This window comes from Hylaeus volcanicus, chromosome 6 (assembly GCF_026283585.1).
Source record: "Hylaeus volcanicus isolate JK05 chromosome 6, UHH_iyHylVolc1.0_haploid, whole genome shotgun sequence".
Classification (NCBI taxonomy): Eukaryota; Metazoa; Arthropoda; class Insecta; order Hymenoptera; family Colletidae; genus Hylaeus; species Hylaeus volcanicus.
Window position 1 is genome coordinate 20150760 of NC_071981.1, and position 19273 is coordinate 20170032.

A 19273-nucleotide genomic window follows, 5' to 3' on the forward strand; every position below is an offset into this window, starting at 1 on the left:
GGAGGTAACGACATCTAACAAACATTCTATTCTCAAGTAGAGTAACGAATAAGTAATTAATCGAATAAATTTTCTGCTATTTCAGAATGCTGGCAGCTCGTGATCAAGAGCGTGAACGTCCCAGAAAGGGTGAAGGTGGGAGAGGCGGATTACGTGATTCTGGACTGCGACTATGATTTCGAGAACACGCCTAGCAAGGGATTAGTCGTGAAATGGTTCTTCAACGTCAACGAAGTGGCTTACCAATGGATATACGGTAGAAATCCTTTGGCCGGCGAGCTCATGGAGAAGTACGTCGACCTGAAGTACGAAGCCAGCGACGATCCGTACACCAAGTACCGAGCCATGAAATTGAATAAGCCCGGTATCGATCTTACCGGCGACTACAGGTGCGTCATATCCACTTTCGCGGACGAGCGGTCTGCCAATGCCTCCATGGTTGTGTATTGTAAGTATACCACTATTTACGACCAACCTAACCGCCGTTGATTTACGATCCTTTATGCCGATTTATGCCCAACAGACTACCGGGCAATCATCCTTTCTAGCGACGACGCGACGGGACGATTTTATTTTCGCATTTCGCCTCGGCCATCTTCTCCGTGACTCCTGGGATGAACCAGAACGCGTTTCCTCGCGACATCGGTTTGATTTTCATTCCTGATAGACTTTTCCGTTCGAAACCTTTACTATCTACTCTCACGTACGAAAAATAAACGTTATCTTTTGAATTCTACTCGAATACTATGGGACTTTCAAACTTTTCTGTATTTGTTCGTAAGAAATCTGTATTTCTCCCTAAAAGTCTCTGCATTTAACCCTTGGCGTTAGGATGTCTCTTCTGCAACGGGTTAATATGCATATTTATTCGTTAATACGTCGACGAAGTTTTTATTAAAGCTACGTTCTTAACTCTTAGTGGTCCACCCGCGTGCTGTCTTTTCCCATTTAGTTTGCTGACTCGCAACGCCGAATATTGGATCTCAGACTGCAATATCTACAACAATTCGGCATCGAAATATTAAGTTTAAACGGAGATTATCAACGTAATCCACGGATTAGGAATACTCCTTTAGGGGACATGAAATCGTAATTGTCGATAGTGTCGAGTCAGGGAGTACCTACGGCCCTCGTGCCTTCCGAGAATCGATTGTTCCTTCAGGAGCAGTTTGAAATGTTTCATAGAGGAATGAAGGTAGTTGTTCGCGTTCCCTCGTCGAGTCCGATATTAACTGCGACGAGCGACGAACTTTCTTTCTTTTTTGTAAATTTCACTTTCTCAAAAATTCGGACCGGATTCCTACTTTAGCAGGCGATTCGCATCATCGATTTCAATAATAGGAAGAAACATCTAGCTGGTTGGAAAATGTCTCGCTACGTTCACTTTAATTTCGATTATGCACCCCCCCCCGCGGAGAAATATGTCCGCGTATATCGCGTGCCTTGTAACGCGCGATAAGTGCGCTATATTTGTCAAGTCATGTTACATTTTTACACGTCCTACGCAAGTTTGACGCGAGGTCCCGCGATGTAGAATGATGTTGCGTGAAATAATTCTAGAAATTGCAACGCGACACGAAACAGAGGCGCCAGATTGATCGGATCGCAACGACCGCTTATTTACCTGGGCTCGAATTTTAGTCATGTTAGATGTTGAATTATTTACAACGCTTATAATTAACATCGAAGCGTACACGCTTTTCTACACTAATTAGGTTAATGTAATTAATGTTACGTTTGTTACACGTGAGGCAATTAGTCGATGTAATTAAGAAATAACCGAGTGCGTGGACAGGAAAGGCGAGTATAACTGGAAATTAAACGAATCGGTTTGACGTATTTAGTTTATTTTTCATTTTCACGGTAAATAATCTTTGATCGAAATATTTTCGGTGAACGAGCATTGATCGAATTTGTGTATCGATTACGTAACATTTTGCCGCTGATATTTACGCGAATCGCTTTTGCAACTGAATATAGAACTGAATTATGTATTTAGTCGCAATCCCGGCGTATCGTGCACGTTAATCAAATATTTTCATCGATAATTCGAAATGAAATGTAATTTAAAAACGACATTTATTAAACGCAAAATTGAGAAGAAAAATGAATAGTCAAAATGGGATTTCGCGACTGTTGGCGATTAAAATTATTCGAAAACTTTATTAGCCGTTTCGCGTGTAAATTCTGTAGTAGATTTTCAGTATTAAATTTATGATTTCAAATCCATAGCTCTGGATCGCAGATTATTTAGGTTCGGTTATCAAACAAACGCAAATTGCAAATTTCAATTAAATTCGCAAATTAACACTTTTGGATCAATGATACTGTTTCAAAAGTTAGCGAGGTTAGTAAAATTCATGCAGATATTCCAATAACATTTATAACAGTGTCGTTACGATTGTCGTTAACTTTAAAAAATAGTATGTATACCCCTTGAAATTATGTTTTTGAGAAACAAGAAGCGAGGAGGTCCACCCGAAAATTTTACAAGAGATATTTAAACGATATAACGCGATAATAGCATTAGGCAAAAGCCACGTCCGCGGTAATTTTATTTACAACATTTACCAACATCGCCGAAGTTAATCGATATAATATGCATTATTGATCCGTTGAAAATCCTCATACGAAGCGAACGGTGGTGTTTCAGTGTCCATAATCTGTAAATTTTAGTACGGTTATAGTCAGTAACGAAATTATTGGACCACACTCGACCGAGTTTTCCTCCAATACGGAATAAAACGATCCCCCTAATTCGAAGCGAAACGATAACCGTGAAAGTGCCGCTTTTGACAAACATTCTCACGCAGCAAGTGGATGACTAATTATCGATGCCCGTAGGAGCGATTTATTGCTAGCGACATGCAAGAAAGCGAAACGTTCCGCAGGCTGGCCATCAAATATTTGCCAACGGAGTTGGAGCAGCGTGTATTCAAGACAGATTATTTTGGCGACAAATAGACAACTCGCTGGGGAAAAAATACCGAGCGCCATGGATGTGGTCGGGTTGGTAATTTAAAATTCTAACTCGAAAAGATTAAACATTACTCGTAGTCGTTTGACGCCCCTATTGGCTGTATACTGGATAAATTTATTGGCCAGGCCAAGGGTTGTTTGATTTTAAACGATCAACTTTTCAGTAGTCTGTTTGGTTTCCTTGAAAGTTGTTGGTCAAACACTGTTTCCAATCTTGCTTTGAAAATTAAAACATTATAGGAGTCGAGGTTTAAACGAGATGACTTTTTATTGCCGCGCAACAAGTAGAGCGGACGCAGGATCAGGGTCGCCAGTAGTTTTATAGTTTGGAATTAACGGACCTGGAAAATCATCGTTAAACATAATCTCTTGCGCATGAGTTAATAATTTTGGGTCATTCGGCGATCAGCCAACCGTAAATCATCCGATGGGATAATCGTGTTTCGCATAAATATGTATTATTTATGAATGATTCACGGTAGAGTAAACTCTGAACGGTCCCATATTATTCCTATCGTAACTTATCTATCATTCTCTACTTTTGTTAGTTATCGCGTAGTTTCGATTATTTGTTATCCTTCTCATACAGTTTCTTCCCTTTCGTTCGATAAAATATGAATTCGACGAGAGTCACAAATGATTCCACAATTTATTCTAAGGTTAAGCTGCCTTTACTTACCTAACCTTTACTTACGAGAATGAGAAAACGCTTTAACCTTCCAACTTTAACTTTTCCTTCATGAAGTACCAGCAAAGTAACGCCCAAAGTACGAAGACAAGTTTTCGCGAAGTCGAATAGCTCATAGCGTCAAGTGTTACAAGCATTGCTGAGAAAAGACGTACGACGGAGGATATTAATCTCACGAAATTAGGTATCTCGGCTATCGTATCTTGGATGTTTGAAGTTCATCCGAAAGGAAACTTTTCATAACCAGGCAACGCAGTTTCTCTGCAACGTGGAAATGGGAGTTTGAAGGAAGTAACAGAGAATTACCGAAGACTTGTATTGTTTTAACGAAACAAGTTGAAACTATTTCAACCGAGCTTCTATTACGACGAAGGAAAACATTAAAATGCTCAAATGTTACGTCTTAAAAGTTGAACGTACACTTTCCACCGCTGATACCCCTACAAAAGAGGATTTCGAAACTTTTATCATATTACAAATTTTAGAAAAGTATTTGCTTTCTACGGAAACCAACGACAAAACTGTGTTTTTCAAAGTGAATTTTTTTATCGCTTAACAATTGTGAGATACTCTTAAATGATTGTTTTTTATCGAGGTATTTTATACAATTGTCATCCACCAAAATGTATGCAGAATTTTCAGTCTTCGATCACCAATTATAAGTACCAGTTCCTATATAATCCTTGTTTAAATTTCATAATTACTACAGAAATGTAAATGGCACGTCGAGTATAATACAAAACAGTATGAAAGATTAAATGATAAACTTAACAATGGTTCGTGCATAGCTGTGCATATTTTTGTTGCGAACAACAAAGCACGCCTTACAATTGCTATTAAATAGGCCATGAAAGCCACACTAGAAAGTTTTAATTCCAAGTTTTTACAGTTTTCTCATGCTTATCCATCCTTCTCCTCTTCAGTTCTGCAAATTATGTCGAGAGAACCACGGCGATAATGCAGAACGAATACGAATACATGGGTTCCTTGAAAAACTGTGTAATTAGAGCTGAGTACATTGTAGTGCATGCGACTCGCGTTTCCTCGTGCGCCGAATGGATTCCCCTTTTTCCATTCTATGCGCCTGTAAGATCACAATTACGAGAGAAAACAGGTGGATCGCTGAATGCCGGGACTGTCCTCAATAATTTAATATTGCATTAAACCCAAGCGGCCTCGTTCATTTTCCTGTTCCAGCGTACTCGCACTTTTGAATTCTCAGTCGACTCATAATATCTCCCCGTAGACAAATTCGCGTCCGATTTGATTAAATTCCGATTTCAAGTGTTTCCCAACGTAATAACCACGCCGTTCTCCCTGGGACTTTCCGTCTCCATTAACTCGTAATTAGCAATGTATTTTTACCTCTACGGAAAATTATATTTTCCTCTCAAATTGTTTACGAACCGTAGGGAGATATTATGAAAACGATTTTAAGCTGACAAACGGCGTAATCTAGACGGCTTGAAACGTTTTAAAACATTTTAGATCATCATTTCATTTATGGAGTGCTTTAATCTATAAAGATTATTTTACTTGAGTCCTTCGGTTCAAAGTTCAGTTTAAGCGTTGAGCTAGTTTGGTTCATAGGAAAATGGAATGCCGCACATGCGACCCAAATTCACGCGTAATTTCAATCGATGCTTCTAATTAGTGTATTTGTCGTGAAACTTCTCATATTTGCACGAAATTATGGCGACTATAGCGGCGCATTCGCAAGTACGCCCATAATTTTCCAAGTTCTCGCGGAAAGGTTTGTCTTGGGGAATAACTTTCGAATAATTTGCTGGCCCATCTGCTACTGCCGCTATGTAAACACTACCACAATATTACTTTCCTTCGAGAGTGAGTGGAAAGTTTTAAAATAATTTCAACGCAGCGTCTTAACCTAAAACTGTTTTCCTTAGTCGGAGACATAGGCTCCGAATGCGTAAATATCTCGACATTTTCATTGGAAGATTGTATTTACCATACTCGTACCAAGTGAAACCTTTGTCGTTCTAATGTATGAATTATTTGTCACCAAAAGACTACCACTCTTCCATCGATGGAATTCCGAAATACGCAACGCGAGTTTCGATTATGGAAAAATGTCTTTATAGCTTGTATTCATGTTTCGGTTTCGCTAAATACATATCGACTGGCTGAATTTCAATAAACGTTTCATGTACCTCCTCGCGTACAAATATTATACGATAAACTGATGTGTAAACAGAGGCGGTGAAACACTCGGTCCCGGTCTCTTTGGTACAATACAACATTGAACAAAGTATCCAAATTGATTACATTTCGGAGCGCAACGGAATAAATGCTGAAACAGAAATACCGTAAGCCTAATTGAAAGACAATTTATTCGGATTATCCGGCTACTGTATTATTCGTATTAAATGGAAATTCGGATTATCAAATTTCCGTGAATTCACTGCGAAATAAGCAACTCGAGCTGATTTAAATCAACAAATATCAAGAGATTCGATCAAACATGCCGACTTATTATTTATTGACATAATGTTATCTAATTAGTAGTTTGGTAGCTTTATATTAATGAACTGTAATGTACAACGCTTGCTAATTATCGTTGTGATAGAAATCTGAAAAAGAAGGATCTGTTACTCCTCTTTAATAACATAATTGATACATGATATTTTAATGTAATAATAATTCGTTGAAATGGGATTTGAACGTTGTCTCTTTACAGCAAGCATTAATGTACATAAATCTGATTAAATTACACCGAGACGTGTGAATGAATAATAAATAAAGTTATAATTGCTAAATACAGGAGAAATGTACAATTTAAACGGGTCACTGTGAATTCGTGTACATGTCAAATTCGCAGTACTTCAGAAAACTAAATATTCGTCGACCACGCGTAACGTCGATTACCGAGTCTGACCGTTACTCCCTATTTCTACTTGTGTCAGCGCTTGTAAACTTACTTACCGTTTCACAATGTTACTATCTCTTAACTACAAACATGGTAGCACTAGTTCTGGTGCATATTTAGAACCAGTTAAAACCGATATTATCGTACCACCGTCGACGTTTACGAACATTAACGCAAGTAGAAATAACGAGTAATGGACGAACGCATTAACCGGTCGTTCTCCGTAGCACGCGTGCTCGCGAATTTTCGAAATCGATTTTCTCGATTTTCCCTATTGACACATACAGGACATACTTTCCAGATAAGTCTCTTATAATTAGACTAGAATACCCCTCGAATTCTCGTACGATTCTGAAACAGGTCCGGTCGCTCGCTATTTTCCAAGTTGGAATTCACTTTCGAGATCGTATCATGTCCGCGAAAGAGGTTTTGGCTCGACACCTGGCTTTCTTTTTCGACGACACGAGCGTGGCCAAGGCCGGTGGGATACGATATAATTTGAACTTTTCTGTCACGGTGACACGTACGCAATTTATTTTCCCCGTCGCATTTACCATGACCCTCGCGGCGGGCTGCGGCTGTCCGGTTTCTCGTTCGCGAAAATAAAAGTTGCCGACTGCGCAATGAAACAGAGCAAGAGAACTGGCTCGAGAAACGTCCGGCATTATCACGATAATGCAGCGTCGTTTTCCAACGGCAGCACGCGGTGTATCCGTTACCATTACCTTTTTATTTTCATTGCCGTACGTGTGGCCGCCGCGAAATATCCACTTTCAGTCCTTGTATCCCGTGTCTGGATTCGATGGACGCTCGTAAATACGTCTCCCTTTTCCGCGCTGTTAATAGCCCGAAGGAAAATTGAATGTTCGTTGCGCCGACCGGATCTGGAATCATTGGGCGATAACCTTCTCCAACGACTTTGCTGAAAATCGACCGACTGACTCTTCGGCCTCGTTTCAGGGGACACTCCGATTTCGAGTGAATTTTAAACCGGATTCTTTTCAAGAAAACAAGAACGTTTGTATTAAGCCGTCCAAAAAGTTCATGCCACTTGTCCTGTTACTCAAAATAACATGCGAAATATACTTTGAAGTGTTACAAACAAAGATAATTTCTTTTATTTTACAATATTTTCTCATTTTCTCAGCACGATCTTATGGGACTTAATAGATAAAGAAACTTCGGGAACATGTTTAACGAAAGTGCTATTCGTAAACGTATGCAAGTATGTAGGAGTGCATCGTTAAATTGCTCGAGACAGTGTCTATTTTAAATTAGAATTGACCGTCGATACGAACTGTTAAAAAAAAAAGACGAGCAGGTGTGCGCGAAGGATTCGATTTAGAGCTAATGGAATGTACGTGTCAGGGAGTCCCCTCGAAGGCTACGAATGTAAAAAACATTGGCTGTTACATTCGTGTACGCCTTCAGTTCCCTGTTGTCCCAAGACACTTTCGATATTATTCGGTTCGTTGGAAGAGAAACTGGATAAAGATTTGACAAAGAAAATTCGATAACAAGATTATTCGTTAGAGTTGGATCGTCGTTTATCGTTGGAGAATGTATAACCTACTTTATTATTGAACAAAAATACGCCACTCCGCTAAATGGCACATGGTTAGAGATACAGTTGCACGTGAAAGAGATCTAAATACAGATTGCAACGAAATAGAGTATTGTCTGCGGGGTATAGACTCGTGGAACGTGCGACGAATAAAATTTCACAGTTGCTTTTACAACAATAGCCTCCTAGCTCTCCCGCTTTCGACTACGTCCGAATCGAACGAACAGCCCGGAAATCATTGTCGAACATTAAGCTTTATCGCCCGTACTATGTGCACTCGAATTTATTCGCCAATTTGTCTTATGCCAATAAGCCGTCTGTGAAAAGAGAAATAAAAGCCGGAGGATTGAAATTGTGAGGGAAAAAGTGCGTAGAGGTTTATGGAAGTGAATGGACGCGTAGATTTAACTACGACGACTACAACGAAAAGCTTCCTCCTCGAAAACAACGAAAACATCCGTATTAGAAGCTATATTTCATTTTCTAACGATCCTCGTGTTCCGTTTGTTTCAGCAACGGAGGAGAAATTCGATCTTGTGTATAGAAAGAAAACCATAGATGATAAGGATGGAGTGGAGATAACGTGTAAAGCAGAAGGACTATATCCACAACCTACCCTAGATATATCCATCGAGTAAGTACTCCTGCAAGCTTTCCAACCCCCCAAACATGCACCAGGGTAAACTACCCAATTTTCTGATATTTTCAAATCGCGATAAAGGCGAAACCTTGCTTATTTATTAAAGAATGGAATGCCGTTGCGCGATTCAATGAGACACGACAGTATTTTGTTAAGCAAAGCACAACGAACTCTTTAAAACTCATCGTAGTGACATTGTTTTCCTAGATACGTCACGATAAGGAAAAAAAATGAATGTTAAAAGCGTCGAGTGAAAAAGGGAACAAAAGTCGTCTGATTTTAGCATGAAAAACTTCTCAGCGATAACAAAGAATCCTGTGAAACCACAGTGGTGTTATCTGTAATAATAAAACCCAATGTGCAAAGCGTGAACGGCGACAAGACGTAGATTAAACTATCGAACTGTTCTGAATATACATTGTTATTATTTTACATATTCGTTAAGACTTTCATCTTATAGAACGAGATATCTAAAGTTAACGTTACTGAACATTTCCATCGCTTAATTTAAGCTTGCAGTCAGCCTATGTAGCCAGAGGCAACGGTTTAAAAATTATTACAAACTACTCGACTTTCTTTTCTAGGTAAACAAGCACGAAGTAATTTCATTGGGCATTTTCATTTGCAATAGAACATCCTTCAAGGACCGAGCTTAAAATTTGCTACACAATACGACATGAATCTCCGAAATAACAGTATCATGCTAATGCCGGACATTCGGCTAGTATACAAGGTGTCCCGCCAGAATCAGGACTCCGTTTAGATCCGCGGTTAAAACAGCATAGAAGAATATGTCTGAAATTACATTTAATGACCCTTCAATGTCGCTACTTCGTTAATTTCAAGTTTCTAGAATTTGCTTTTCATAGCAAATATTCATGGACAAGCTTGTGTATATACATATTAATAACGAGTAAACAGAAAGTCTCGATCAAGGTATTATTCATTCACTTTCCACTTGTATATTCGATCTAAAGATTCAGACCAATAGGGATACGAGAAATGAAAATAAAATTTATTTATACAAATGCTTGTACCGACCGATAACTGAAATACCGAATAGATGAAAATATTTGTTCCCGTCGTCGGAATTGAAGGAAACAATTTGGCGAGGCGTTTCTCCTGGGACACCCCGTATCGCATGATGTTTGGTCTCTAACGCGGCCGTGATAATTTTGCAAACGTCGCTTCCATTGCAGGTCTGTTCCGGAAAAGCAAACAGCGAAGCCCACCGTTACGCTGCGTGACGATGGACTGTACGATATCTTATCACGAACGGCCTTACTGGACGAAGATTTACCGGAAGAGGCGATTGTCAAATGCTTGCTCGGTATACCGAAGGCAAACTACAACGTTTCCCACCAAACCGTCTACTATCGCGGTTAGTATAACGTATTTTAATCTATCCAATCTATCTTCGTTTCTATCTCTCGCTGTCCCCTATCTTTCTATGGGCTTCCGTTACCATTCTGCGTTCGATCTTCATCGCGACGGAGGCGAAAAAGCATTACTTGTTACGGGTAAAATATACAGTTCGCGAATTAACAACAATGCGTTAAGCATAAAGAATACGTAAAAGAGAAGCTTGGAAAGATTTGTACGAAGATCAAGCAATTTGGAAATTCTAATGGATCGAGCAGCGTGTTTGTCATGCCTGCTTTAAACGCACTCGACAAGTTTGCACGTCTTTTACGATAAATATTTGCACGATGAAGGTTGCACTTTTACGACGTAGATGCGCCATCGAGAGACCGTTAATGAATTTCCTTCGAGTTTACCAATTTCTTAGAGCGGTACCAAATGAAAACAGGAAATTCGTTTGCAGAACATTTGATCAGCTTTCGTTCGTCGATTCAACGGTAGTAGCACGTTTCCGTAATTGTATAATTTATATTGTAACAAGTAATTAGATTCCTGACGAAGAAGAGAATCCCGAATATTTTTCCTGTAAACAAATTCAAAGAAGAATGAATCGATCGCGATCTATCTTTGCTTCTATACGCCTGGGAGCAGAACATTCGTAAAGTAAGTATCCGAATGTATCTCTGCAACGAAGGTAGAATACAGAAAACACGATAAATGTGAACAGCTTTGTTTTATCGAAGGATACATATGTGGCGGGTACCGTTACCGTGAATAACATTTGTGTGACAAGTTTTAATCTTCGAACGTGTATCAAAAATCGTTATCGTTGACCGTGCATTGGATTGCCTTGCCGTTTCATGTGTAATTTTATCTCCTGTGTGTACATGTTCCCTGTACGTATATCTATCTAAACACGAAACGTCAATAACAAATTGAACGCCGTCGACTGTTAGCAAATTCGACGCGTGATGCGCACGCACTTGACGGCGTTCCGTGAAACGTTTTAGTGAACGTTAACGTCAACGTTATGCTCGAAACGATATCTTCCTTCGGGGTTTGGCAAATAAACAACTCCCCCCACCACGCGTAGCAATTTACGATTTTTGTTTGTTTCACGGTTCTGTTTTCCAGGGAATGCGGAGATACGGGCGCGAAAACGCTCTTCCGCGTTTCCGCTTCCGCGAGGGATATATCGCGACGCAATGGAACGGACTTCCGTCCAACGACATTCGGTTTTAACCGAATGAAAGTTTCCCGCGCGGAAAGTTATAAAGTGAAACGAAAAATAACAAAATGCAGAGCTACGACTTTCATAATGCAACAAATTGTTTGTCATTTCTCGGATATGTACGAAAATTTCCTCTGGCCCTCAAAGGGTTAAATTTCTTCGATTTTACAAAGTATTTGTGTTCGTTCCCTTCGTGGAAGCAGTGGGAAAGAAAGGGAGAAGGGAAACATTTATTGGAACGCGCGGAGGGAGCCCGCGAAGCGTCGAAGCGCAGGCTTCGATGTCTAACAATAAAATATCGCTCATAAAAAAGATGGCCACTAAATTTCATTGACATATTGATTCGATCACGGGCGACTGTAAATTCACAGCGTCGACAGAACGGTACCTTTAGCCAGAGTTTCCTCGTGCGTCTGCAGAAAGTGATGGAAAACTCGTAAACAATGGATCGAATCTAATAATCGGCGCTCCAGTGCGCGATAAATCTTACTTTTAATATCCGTATGTTCCTTTGTCAAGCGTGACGAAAAGGAGACACCGGGATTTATAGAGAAATCAACACGTAGGTTTCGAATGCGAATGGATGTCCGTAGCATCGGTAGATAGAATTTGCTGGCGCGTTTCTCCTCGGCTAACGGAAGATTAAGGCAACATAAACCGTGGAAATCATTCTTTTCCCGCGTTCTGGGAGCACTTTCCTCGCTACTTGGAGGGCAGTATCCGGTGCTGTCTTAATCGGGGTCCAGGGTTTCAGTTCATTACACGTGTTTCATTATCCCGGTGGCGTTCCATCTCCCAAGATGACGTTCCAGCAGCGTCGGTCGAGGTTCAAAGGCCCACGCCCACGCCGAAGGGTCAAGTAGTGGGCGGCGACAGGTCTTAGCGCGTGTATCGCGTTTACTCGCAGATGGTCGGGTATTTTGCGGCGAAACTTGTAGCCACGTCCTTCCTCTTGCCTCGTTATCATCTCGGCCAAAGAAGGGGTTTTCAGCTCATCCGGTTGCAGCAGCCTGCGGTGAGACGAAGGAAGGACTAAATTACACAGGTTAAATTGCTTGTACTTCCAACCGTCACGCCCCGCCTATTATCATCCAATTTTCCCTTTGCGAACTAAATCTTCCAAGTTGGTCGGATCTGAAAAACTCGAGAGGACTTCCGGCGTCGTCTACGTCGTCCTCGTCTACGTCGTCGTTGCCGTTGGTGTGACGCTTTTACGAGGTAGCTCCTTCGTTAGCTCTCCGTGCCACGTGTTCCCCAATTTGCACCCGTCTGTTCGACATTCGCGCGCGTGACGAGCATCGTGATCTGTTTCGGTCACTTTCACGGGGGCTGGGTTATTATCGATACGTACCACTGAAGGGGGAGATCGAGTGGAACAGGTAGGGGAACACTCTGCCTGATGAACTAATTTGGCCCGCTTGATGCGGGTACGTGAAACTTATGGAAATTAGAGATAGAATGGAACCTTACTAAACATTGCTCCTAATTGTAGGAAATAGGAATAGAATTCTCAGCTTTCTGTAGACTTTTTAGATCCAGCTATTCCTTGAAAAATAAATGAAAAATAGTAAAAGCAAATCCAGTATTAATAATAGAATTTTTAAATTGAAAAGACGGGTACCCTAACAGGTATTTTCGTATTATTAAAATTAAGTGTACTTTTGCGGAATTTAAAAGCGCAAGAGTGGATCGAGACTCGAGCTTTTCGTACTTCTCGCGGAATAACTCTGACTCGAGACTTCTTCATTCCTCTACACGATTATCTCTCCCGGTTGTCACGAAACTAGCATAATAAAATTAAAGGACTCCAAAGTTCTCGTGGCATTATGTAGCATAATACAGCGCTCATTTACCGTTGCACCAAACCGCGACAGATTAATTAAGTTGCTGAAGAAACTTCTGGAAAAAATATTTACCTTCCGTTTCGAGTTGAGACAGTTGCGAATATAAATATTTCATAAAATATTATAACGTCACAAACGCTGAAAACTCGCGGGGATTTTTATGTTTAATTTCCCTGAAAGAATTCCTAGAAAATCGTGCGCGCAAAAACGCTATAACGTTTTTTAATAATCCTGGACACGAACATTTTCATGCAAAATATTATAAATTCTTTGGAATAAAATAGAGCTTTCGAATAGACAAACACGTCTCGCTTTGCATTTTATTTTTTCGTTTCGTTTTTGTGTTGCCGTTTATTGAGTTTGTGGAGAATAGTATGAATATGTATCGTTTTGAGTGCATGCTAAATGTTAAATGCATTTATCATTTGTTTTTTCGTTTGTTTGATATTTTAGTGATTTTTTGCTCAGTTTTACCCTTTCATGATCGCATCATTATCCCCGTATCATCATTATTTACATTAGTTTGCCAATAAACGTTGTATCTGTAGAGTAACATGTACACATTGGAAAAACGCTTTTTATTGATTCAGGAAGTCACTCAACATCCTTCATTTCTCTAAGAAATCTGTACGAACTTATCACCGAACCTCACGTATTATTACTCTTTCTATTTTTCACAATTCTTCTTTTTCTCACTTTTTTTCATTTTCTATTTCTTTTACGTACATTTTCATTCATATCATTCCAATCTCTTATAATCAGAGTTCAGCACCAAACGAGACATTATTTTCTGTTTTTAAGAAGATTCATGCCTAACCTTGTCCGCCGCGTATCCACGTGTTCACCTTTGCTGTAACCGTGACAAGGGATTGTTCTGGTTAGTAACGAGCTAACACCGCGATTGGCCGGTCGAGAATCTAACACTGTTACCCAGTTCTGTAGAAATATCTGTGCTTACTACTTGATGGACGCGATATGTGGTGTTTGTTGTGCAGGAACGCCTACTACTACTTCAACTGCTACAACGAAGCTGCTGCAGATAATGGAGAACCAAGCGCTAGACAACTCAGGGGCTGGCAATGGTGGTGGTAAGGCTTGTAAATTTCTCCTCGTCTATTCACAGCATCACCACCATAAGCCACCATCGTTCATGAGATTTGGAAACTTTGACAAGATCGATAGTGTTGTCTTTCTTGCGTGCAGGATTCCAATTCCCAAGCACTCCACGCTCGAATTTGCTCGTAACGCCTGAAAATCGCTTTAGAACCCTGGGACCGTCGTTTCTTAGCCGAAGAATCTGTAGGATTCGCTGACAAAGAGCGCGCAGCCGACGATACGTTTTGTCTGTCTTGATCGGCTCGGCTCGGCTCGGCTCGGCTCGAACCATTCGTGGCTGAGAGAAATTCACGCGTACTGGGCGAAACGATTACACCTTTTGAAAGGAGCTCGACTTTCAAAGCTACGGGAATCCCGATTATCCCCTGGGCCCGATAACAGGGTCCATTTTTAAAATTAGAGATCACTGAGTACAGAGAATTCGCGTGGTAATTATCGCGAACGTAATTGTTTACGGGTTCAGGTAACAATGTAAGTATACGTGTCGTTAGGTGATTGTCGACCATGTATGCGGCGACATTGGTATCTATTTATTCGAATATATACAGTTTGGATTTCTCCTAATTGTTGTTTTGTTAATATTAATAATATTGCCATCTCTCTATGACGTAAATTTGAAACCCTTAACTGGACTTTACAACGTAATCAACCTATTTAGACATCTTTAAAGTGGGATGGAGGTTGATAACCATCAAACGTAATAAACATGAACTGTTAACAGGTTGGAATAGAGGTTAATTGTACATCATTAAAACCGAAGATCATTAAGAGTAAAAATAAAAGCGCGATACCTTAGGTAGGTATTTTCTTGCCGGCCAAGAAATGCTGATAGGGAACAGCAAATTTAGAATGAACAATCGTTAAGAAAAATTCAAAGTATGTATTCAACAAATGAATACCAGTTGCCCCGTACACGCTTTTATTATCGAACAATTAAGGACTATTAATTAGGGAACTGGTTACGTATATCGACTAAATATTTCGGGACAGTACCTAAAATTATAGGATTTTCAGCAACGCAAAAGGAAGAAATTGTATATGCGAAGATAAAAAAGGTAATACGTTAATCTACTATAAAATTCTATTAAAAAATGTTTCTTATTAATGATAATAATAACATTAAACTTTTCAAGTTTTTAAAGTACCAATTGTTACCTTAAAGTTAGGAATTTGATGTTTGAAAATTCCTATTCTAGAAAAAAATGAATTGCTATGTGGGTTACGTAAACATTCGTGACAGTACACGTGAATTTCATTTCAGTGGGAACGAGTGTTCGCTTTTAACCACGTTTTGAACGGCTTTGGTTTTAGCATTGCGTTTTCTGCACTTTTATCGCACTTTATCACCTGTTCTGAGGCACCATCGTTGTTCAATGTTCTGATAATGTTAGAATGGTTAGTCATAGGTGCAATCTTAGATACTCTACTAAGTTTTCACTGCTTGCGTTTCATCTACGATAGTTTACTGTTACTCTCTACTTTCAATACGTTACGAAATTTTCACCTGTCTGTCCTTTTTAGTTTATGCACAAATATTCGTCAAGAATGGAATAAAAATAGGCAAATATCCACGTGAATAATATTCCGGATTTTCAATTCTATACAGAGCATTTTTATTTCATAACTTTTATATGATCACTGCTTCATTTGACATTTGAAAATGTCAGGTTCATTTTTTTTTTTTTAAATTAGATATCATATAATTATAGACGACGTCTGATTCAGCCTCGTAAAGGTCGTCGAACGCCATTTTCGAATCCTACGCTTTTGAACACTATTAATGAGTTTGCGACGAGTCCCTAAATTAACACCGTCGTTCTGCATTGACAACTAAAATATTTATACGTTAATTATGCCAGCAAGTGGCGTTGGCAAAATAACCTTTCATTTGTGCATCGTATGCGCAGCGAACGCAACACAATTCCTAGACGTAGTAAATAAATAAACACTGCCGCGTTCCCTCAACAAACCTTATAATGAAACTACGTTTCTTCATAAATATTCTATCAGAAGCGATGTTTGTATAAATCCACCCGTCGCAAACGAGGTACGCTGCCACAACAATGTTTCTCGTGGGAACTAAATACGAGTAATTAGCAAATGTATTATTTTTCATTAGTGAAAATGATGGAGTTAAAGAGTAGAAACACATGCCCTCGAATTTATTCAACAAATAACATTTAACGTCGTCACCGAGTAGCAAGTTAACGAACGTTTAAGTAAAAGCTTTTTAACCTGGGAAATCTCTAAAATTCAATTATATACCACTCCCATCAAAGTGATTAAAGCCAGACAGATGTTTTAATAAAATTATTCACTTTATCTACGAAAACACTGGAATCCGTTTCAATCACGAATGATTAAATAATAAATACTAATAAAAAATGAAACAAAACCGCCTTGTGTAAATGAATTTCGTGAAAGAATGAAATAATTCAAAGCCTCTGCATTACATAAATATTCAGCACGAGATATTACTTCGATGTTCGTTCCGTGAGATCTTTCATCATTCCTTTTTGCAAAATTCATGTCGCCCGACGCGACGAAGCAAGTTCTCTGTAACGAAGTCCCTTAAACACGTATAGTCGAGATCCACGGTCGATATTAAGATAAACGAGTCATCTGAAATCTAGTTCGCCAATCAATTTTTCAAGATGCAATATCGCCAATGTTGCATTCTTCATTTCCTCGGCAGAAGTCTTATTTCCTCTGGTGCTTCCTCGATAAAACGAAGTCAGCGAATTTTTGTGTAATCACTGACTACTGTCGCCATTTCTTGCGCGATATTGCGTCAGAGTTCACGTCGGTGCTTTTCTATAGAATCTAAAAGGAAAAGAAGCAATCGAAGTACACAATAAATATCATTCGGTTAGACGAAAAATTCTATTCCGTACACGTATTTCGAACTCAAACGAATCGAGAACTTCTCTCGGAGAAGTGAATTTTTCCTTGACGACGAAAATCTTTGGATTCGTAAATTATAATAAGAAAAACTACGTCTGAGGTATTTTATTCGAATAATTAGCGGGTCTGAGTCTCGCTAATAATTGAGCGGGTCGAAGGTTAATAAACTAGCAGCATCATAAGTTCTAGTTCAAGGAGATGAAGGGAAGCGAGAGTTCCTCTTGAAGCTCATCAGCTGGCATTACTACCCTGCGCTAATAAATAGCCGAAGTTGAGGTTGCGTTAATACCTTCCCTCTTACACACTCTTGCACGAATTTCCTCGGTGATATGCTATCAAGTACTTTGCCGATGCATATCGCCGGGAATGCGTTAAAGTTTCTGAACCGTGCGTCAAAGGGAACCGATGTGCAACTTCCTTTCCACGAAATTTGCGAGCTTCCCACCAGAAGTGAAGGGGGAGAACAAGAATTCTTAGGGAACTTTTACTACCCAGGGATAACAGAATTCGAAAAGCCGTAGAATCGAAGAAACGCGGTTTCACCGTTCCGCGAGTCGAGAGGTAACCCGTTAAGTTACATTCTCGTGTGTCTGACTCTGAAAGAGACAATAATGGATCCGTAATGACACTTACAATTTTTATTTTAATATGTAAAAATGACTATTGACGAGGTAAAGGTAATCTCATTTTCAAATCCCAAATTAGTTTGCGCTCACGGATCGAGTGCGGAGTTAACATTATTTAACGAGAACCACGATTTCGTTATTATGATGAAAACCAGTTATATGCTTCGGATATGCTTCGGATATGCTAAAATTTCGCTAAAAGTACAATACACCGATTTGCCTTGGCGTGTCGGTAAAATTGTATGAATGCTACTAATTTTGACACAAGTGTATTTCAATGGAAGTCCTCCTATTTCGCAATTTCACAGGGTACGATGAATCTGCAAATGAAATGCACGGCAGGACAAAGAAGTTCGAAAGTTAATTTGTACTCATTATTGAGTTAGCACAGCTGGACGATGGTTCTAACAATGTACACTAATTAGCCATGGAAGTTAGACCTCGTTTGCATCAGGTAGCAACGTCGGTGGATCATTATCATATGGATATATCCTCTAACTGCACAGAATCACATGGCATTCAATTTGAACGGCCAGCTGTCTCCGTAATTATGGATGTTGCGAACTCAAATAGCTAAATATTTCAATTTCGCGTTATTTATACGCGTGACGTGTACGTTAGAAACTGATACATTCACAGGGTAAAATAGTTCGTTCAGTTATTTTCTTATGGCGACCTCTTAAATCGTTCGATTCGACATTTAGCAGACACCTCGCGATGTCTATTGTCGCACAATCTTCCCCGCGAGTTGAACCTTCCAAAGCATTCCTTGGAAAAGTTCCAGCAACGATTAGATCGGCCACCTTAGTGCTTTCGAAACGTTCTCTCTGAAAACTTGCTTCGTCAGCGATTAAATCTTCTGGTTGACCAGTTTTTGAGTCCTCCTGTAGGGTTCCACCCTCGGCGGGTGATTAAATCGGGCAATAGCGGAAAAAAGTTTCGGAATGGAAACGTTTCCCAAGGTAATGGAGGAAAGCGATAGGTAAAACAAGGAAGCTCGCAAATAAGAAAGTAATTAGCCGTAGAAGACACCGTGGGTACCGGGAGAGGAGGGTTTGGGAGGGGGTTAATTCTTATTGCTAATGGAAGCTCCTTCTGCTGACAGGGGGTGAGAGAAGAAGAGATAAATTGAAACGCCCTGGTTTGCGGGACACGGTCCCCTAATTTAAGGACATGCAGTTTACATTAGCTGGCCCTGGCTTTCGCGTAACGGGTAGTGTCACGGACAAAGTATCATAACGTTACGTCGTCGTATCGCATAAATTTTTTGGCGGGATCATAATCAGTGCTTAACGTCGACCATAAAGGAAAATGGTATCCGTGGCTATCATTTCCCCCGGCCAAGATATTTTCCTCGTGAAAATCGCCGACGTGTTTATTGAGCTCTAACGCATCGATTAACCTTTACCTAACATTACGCCGAAATAATAGG

The 19273-nt window shown here is 39.8% G+C and overlaps 1 protein-coding gene across 5 annotated transcripts in view; it reads left to right on the forward strand.

The window, feature by feature from the left end:
- The window catches only part of LOC128879021 (uncharacterized), a 275403-nt gene that overhangs the window by 252923 nt on the left and 3207 nt on the right, over positions 1 to 19273 (forward strand). For 4 of the 5 annotated variants that reach the window (XM_054127794.1, XM_054127797.1, XM_054127796.1 and 1 more), the window contains 4 exons: positions 86 to 448; positions 8632 to 8752; positions 9958 to 10139; positions 14191 to 14283. In XM_054127794.1, the coding sequence (XP_053983769.1) occupies positions 86 to 448; positions 8632 to 8752; positions 9958 to 10139; positions 14191 to 14283 (759 nt within the window). The remainder of the gene's footprint in view (positions 1 to 85; positions 449 to 8631; positions 8753 to 9957; positions 10140 to 14190; positions 14284 to 19273) is intronic. The other variant, XM_054127795.1, reaches the window with a different exon arrangement.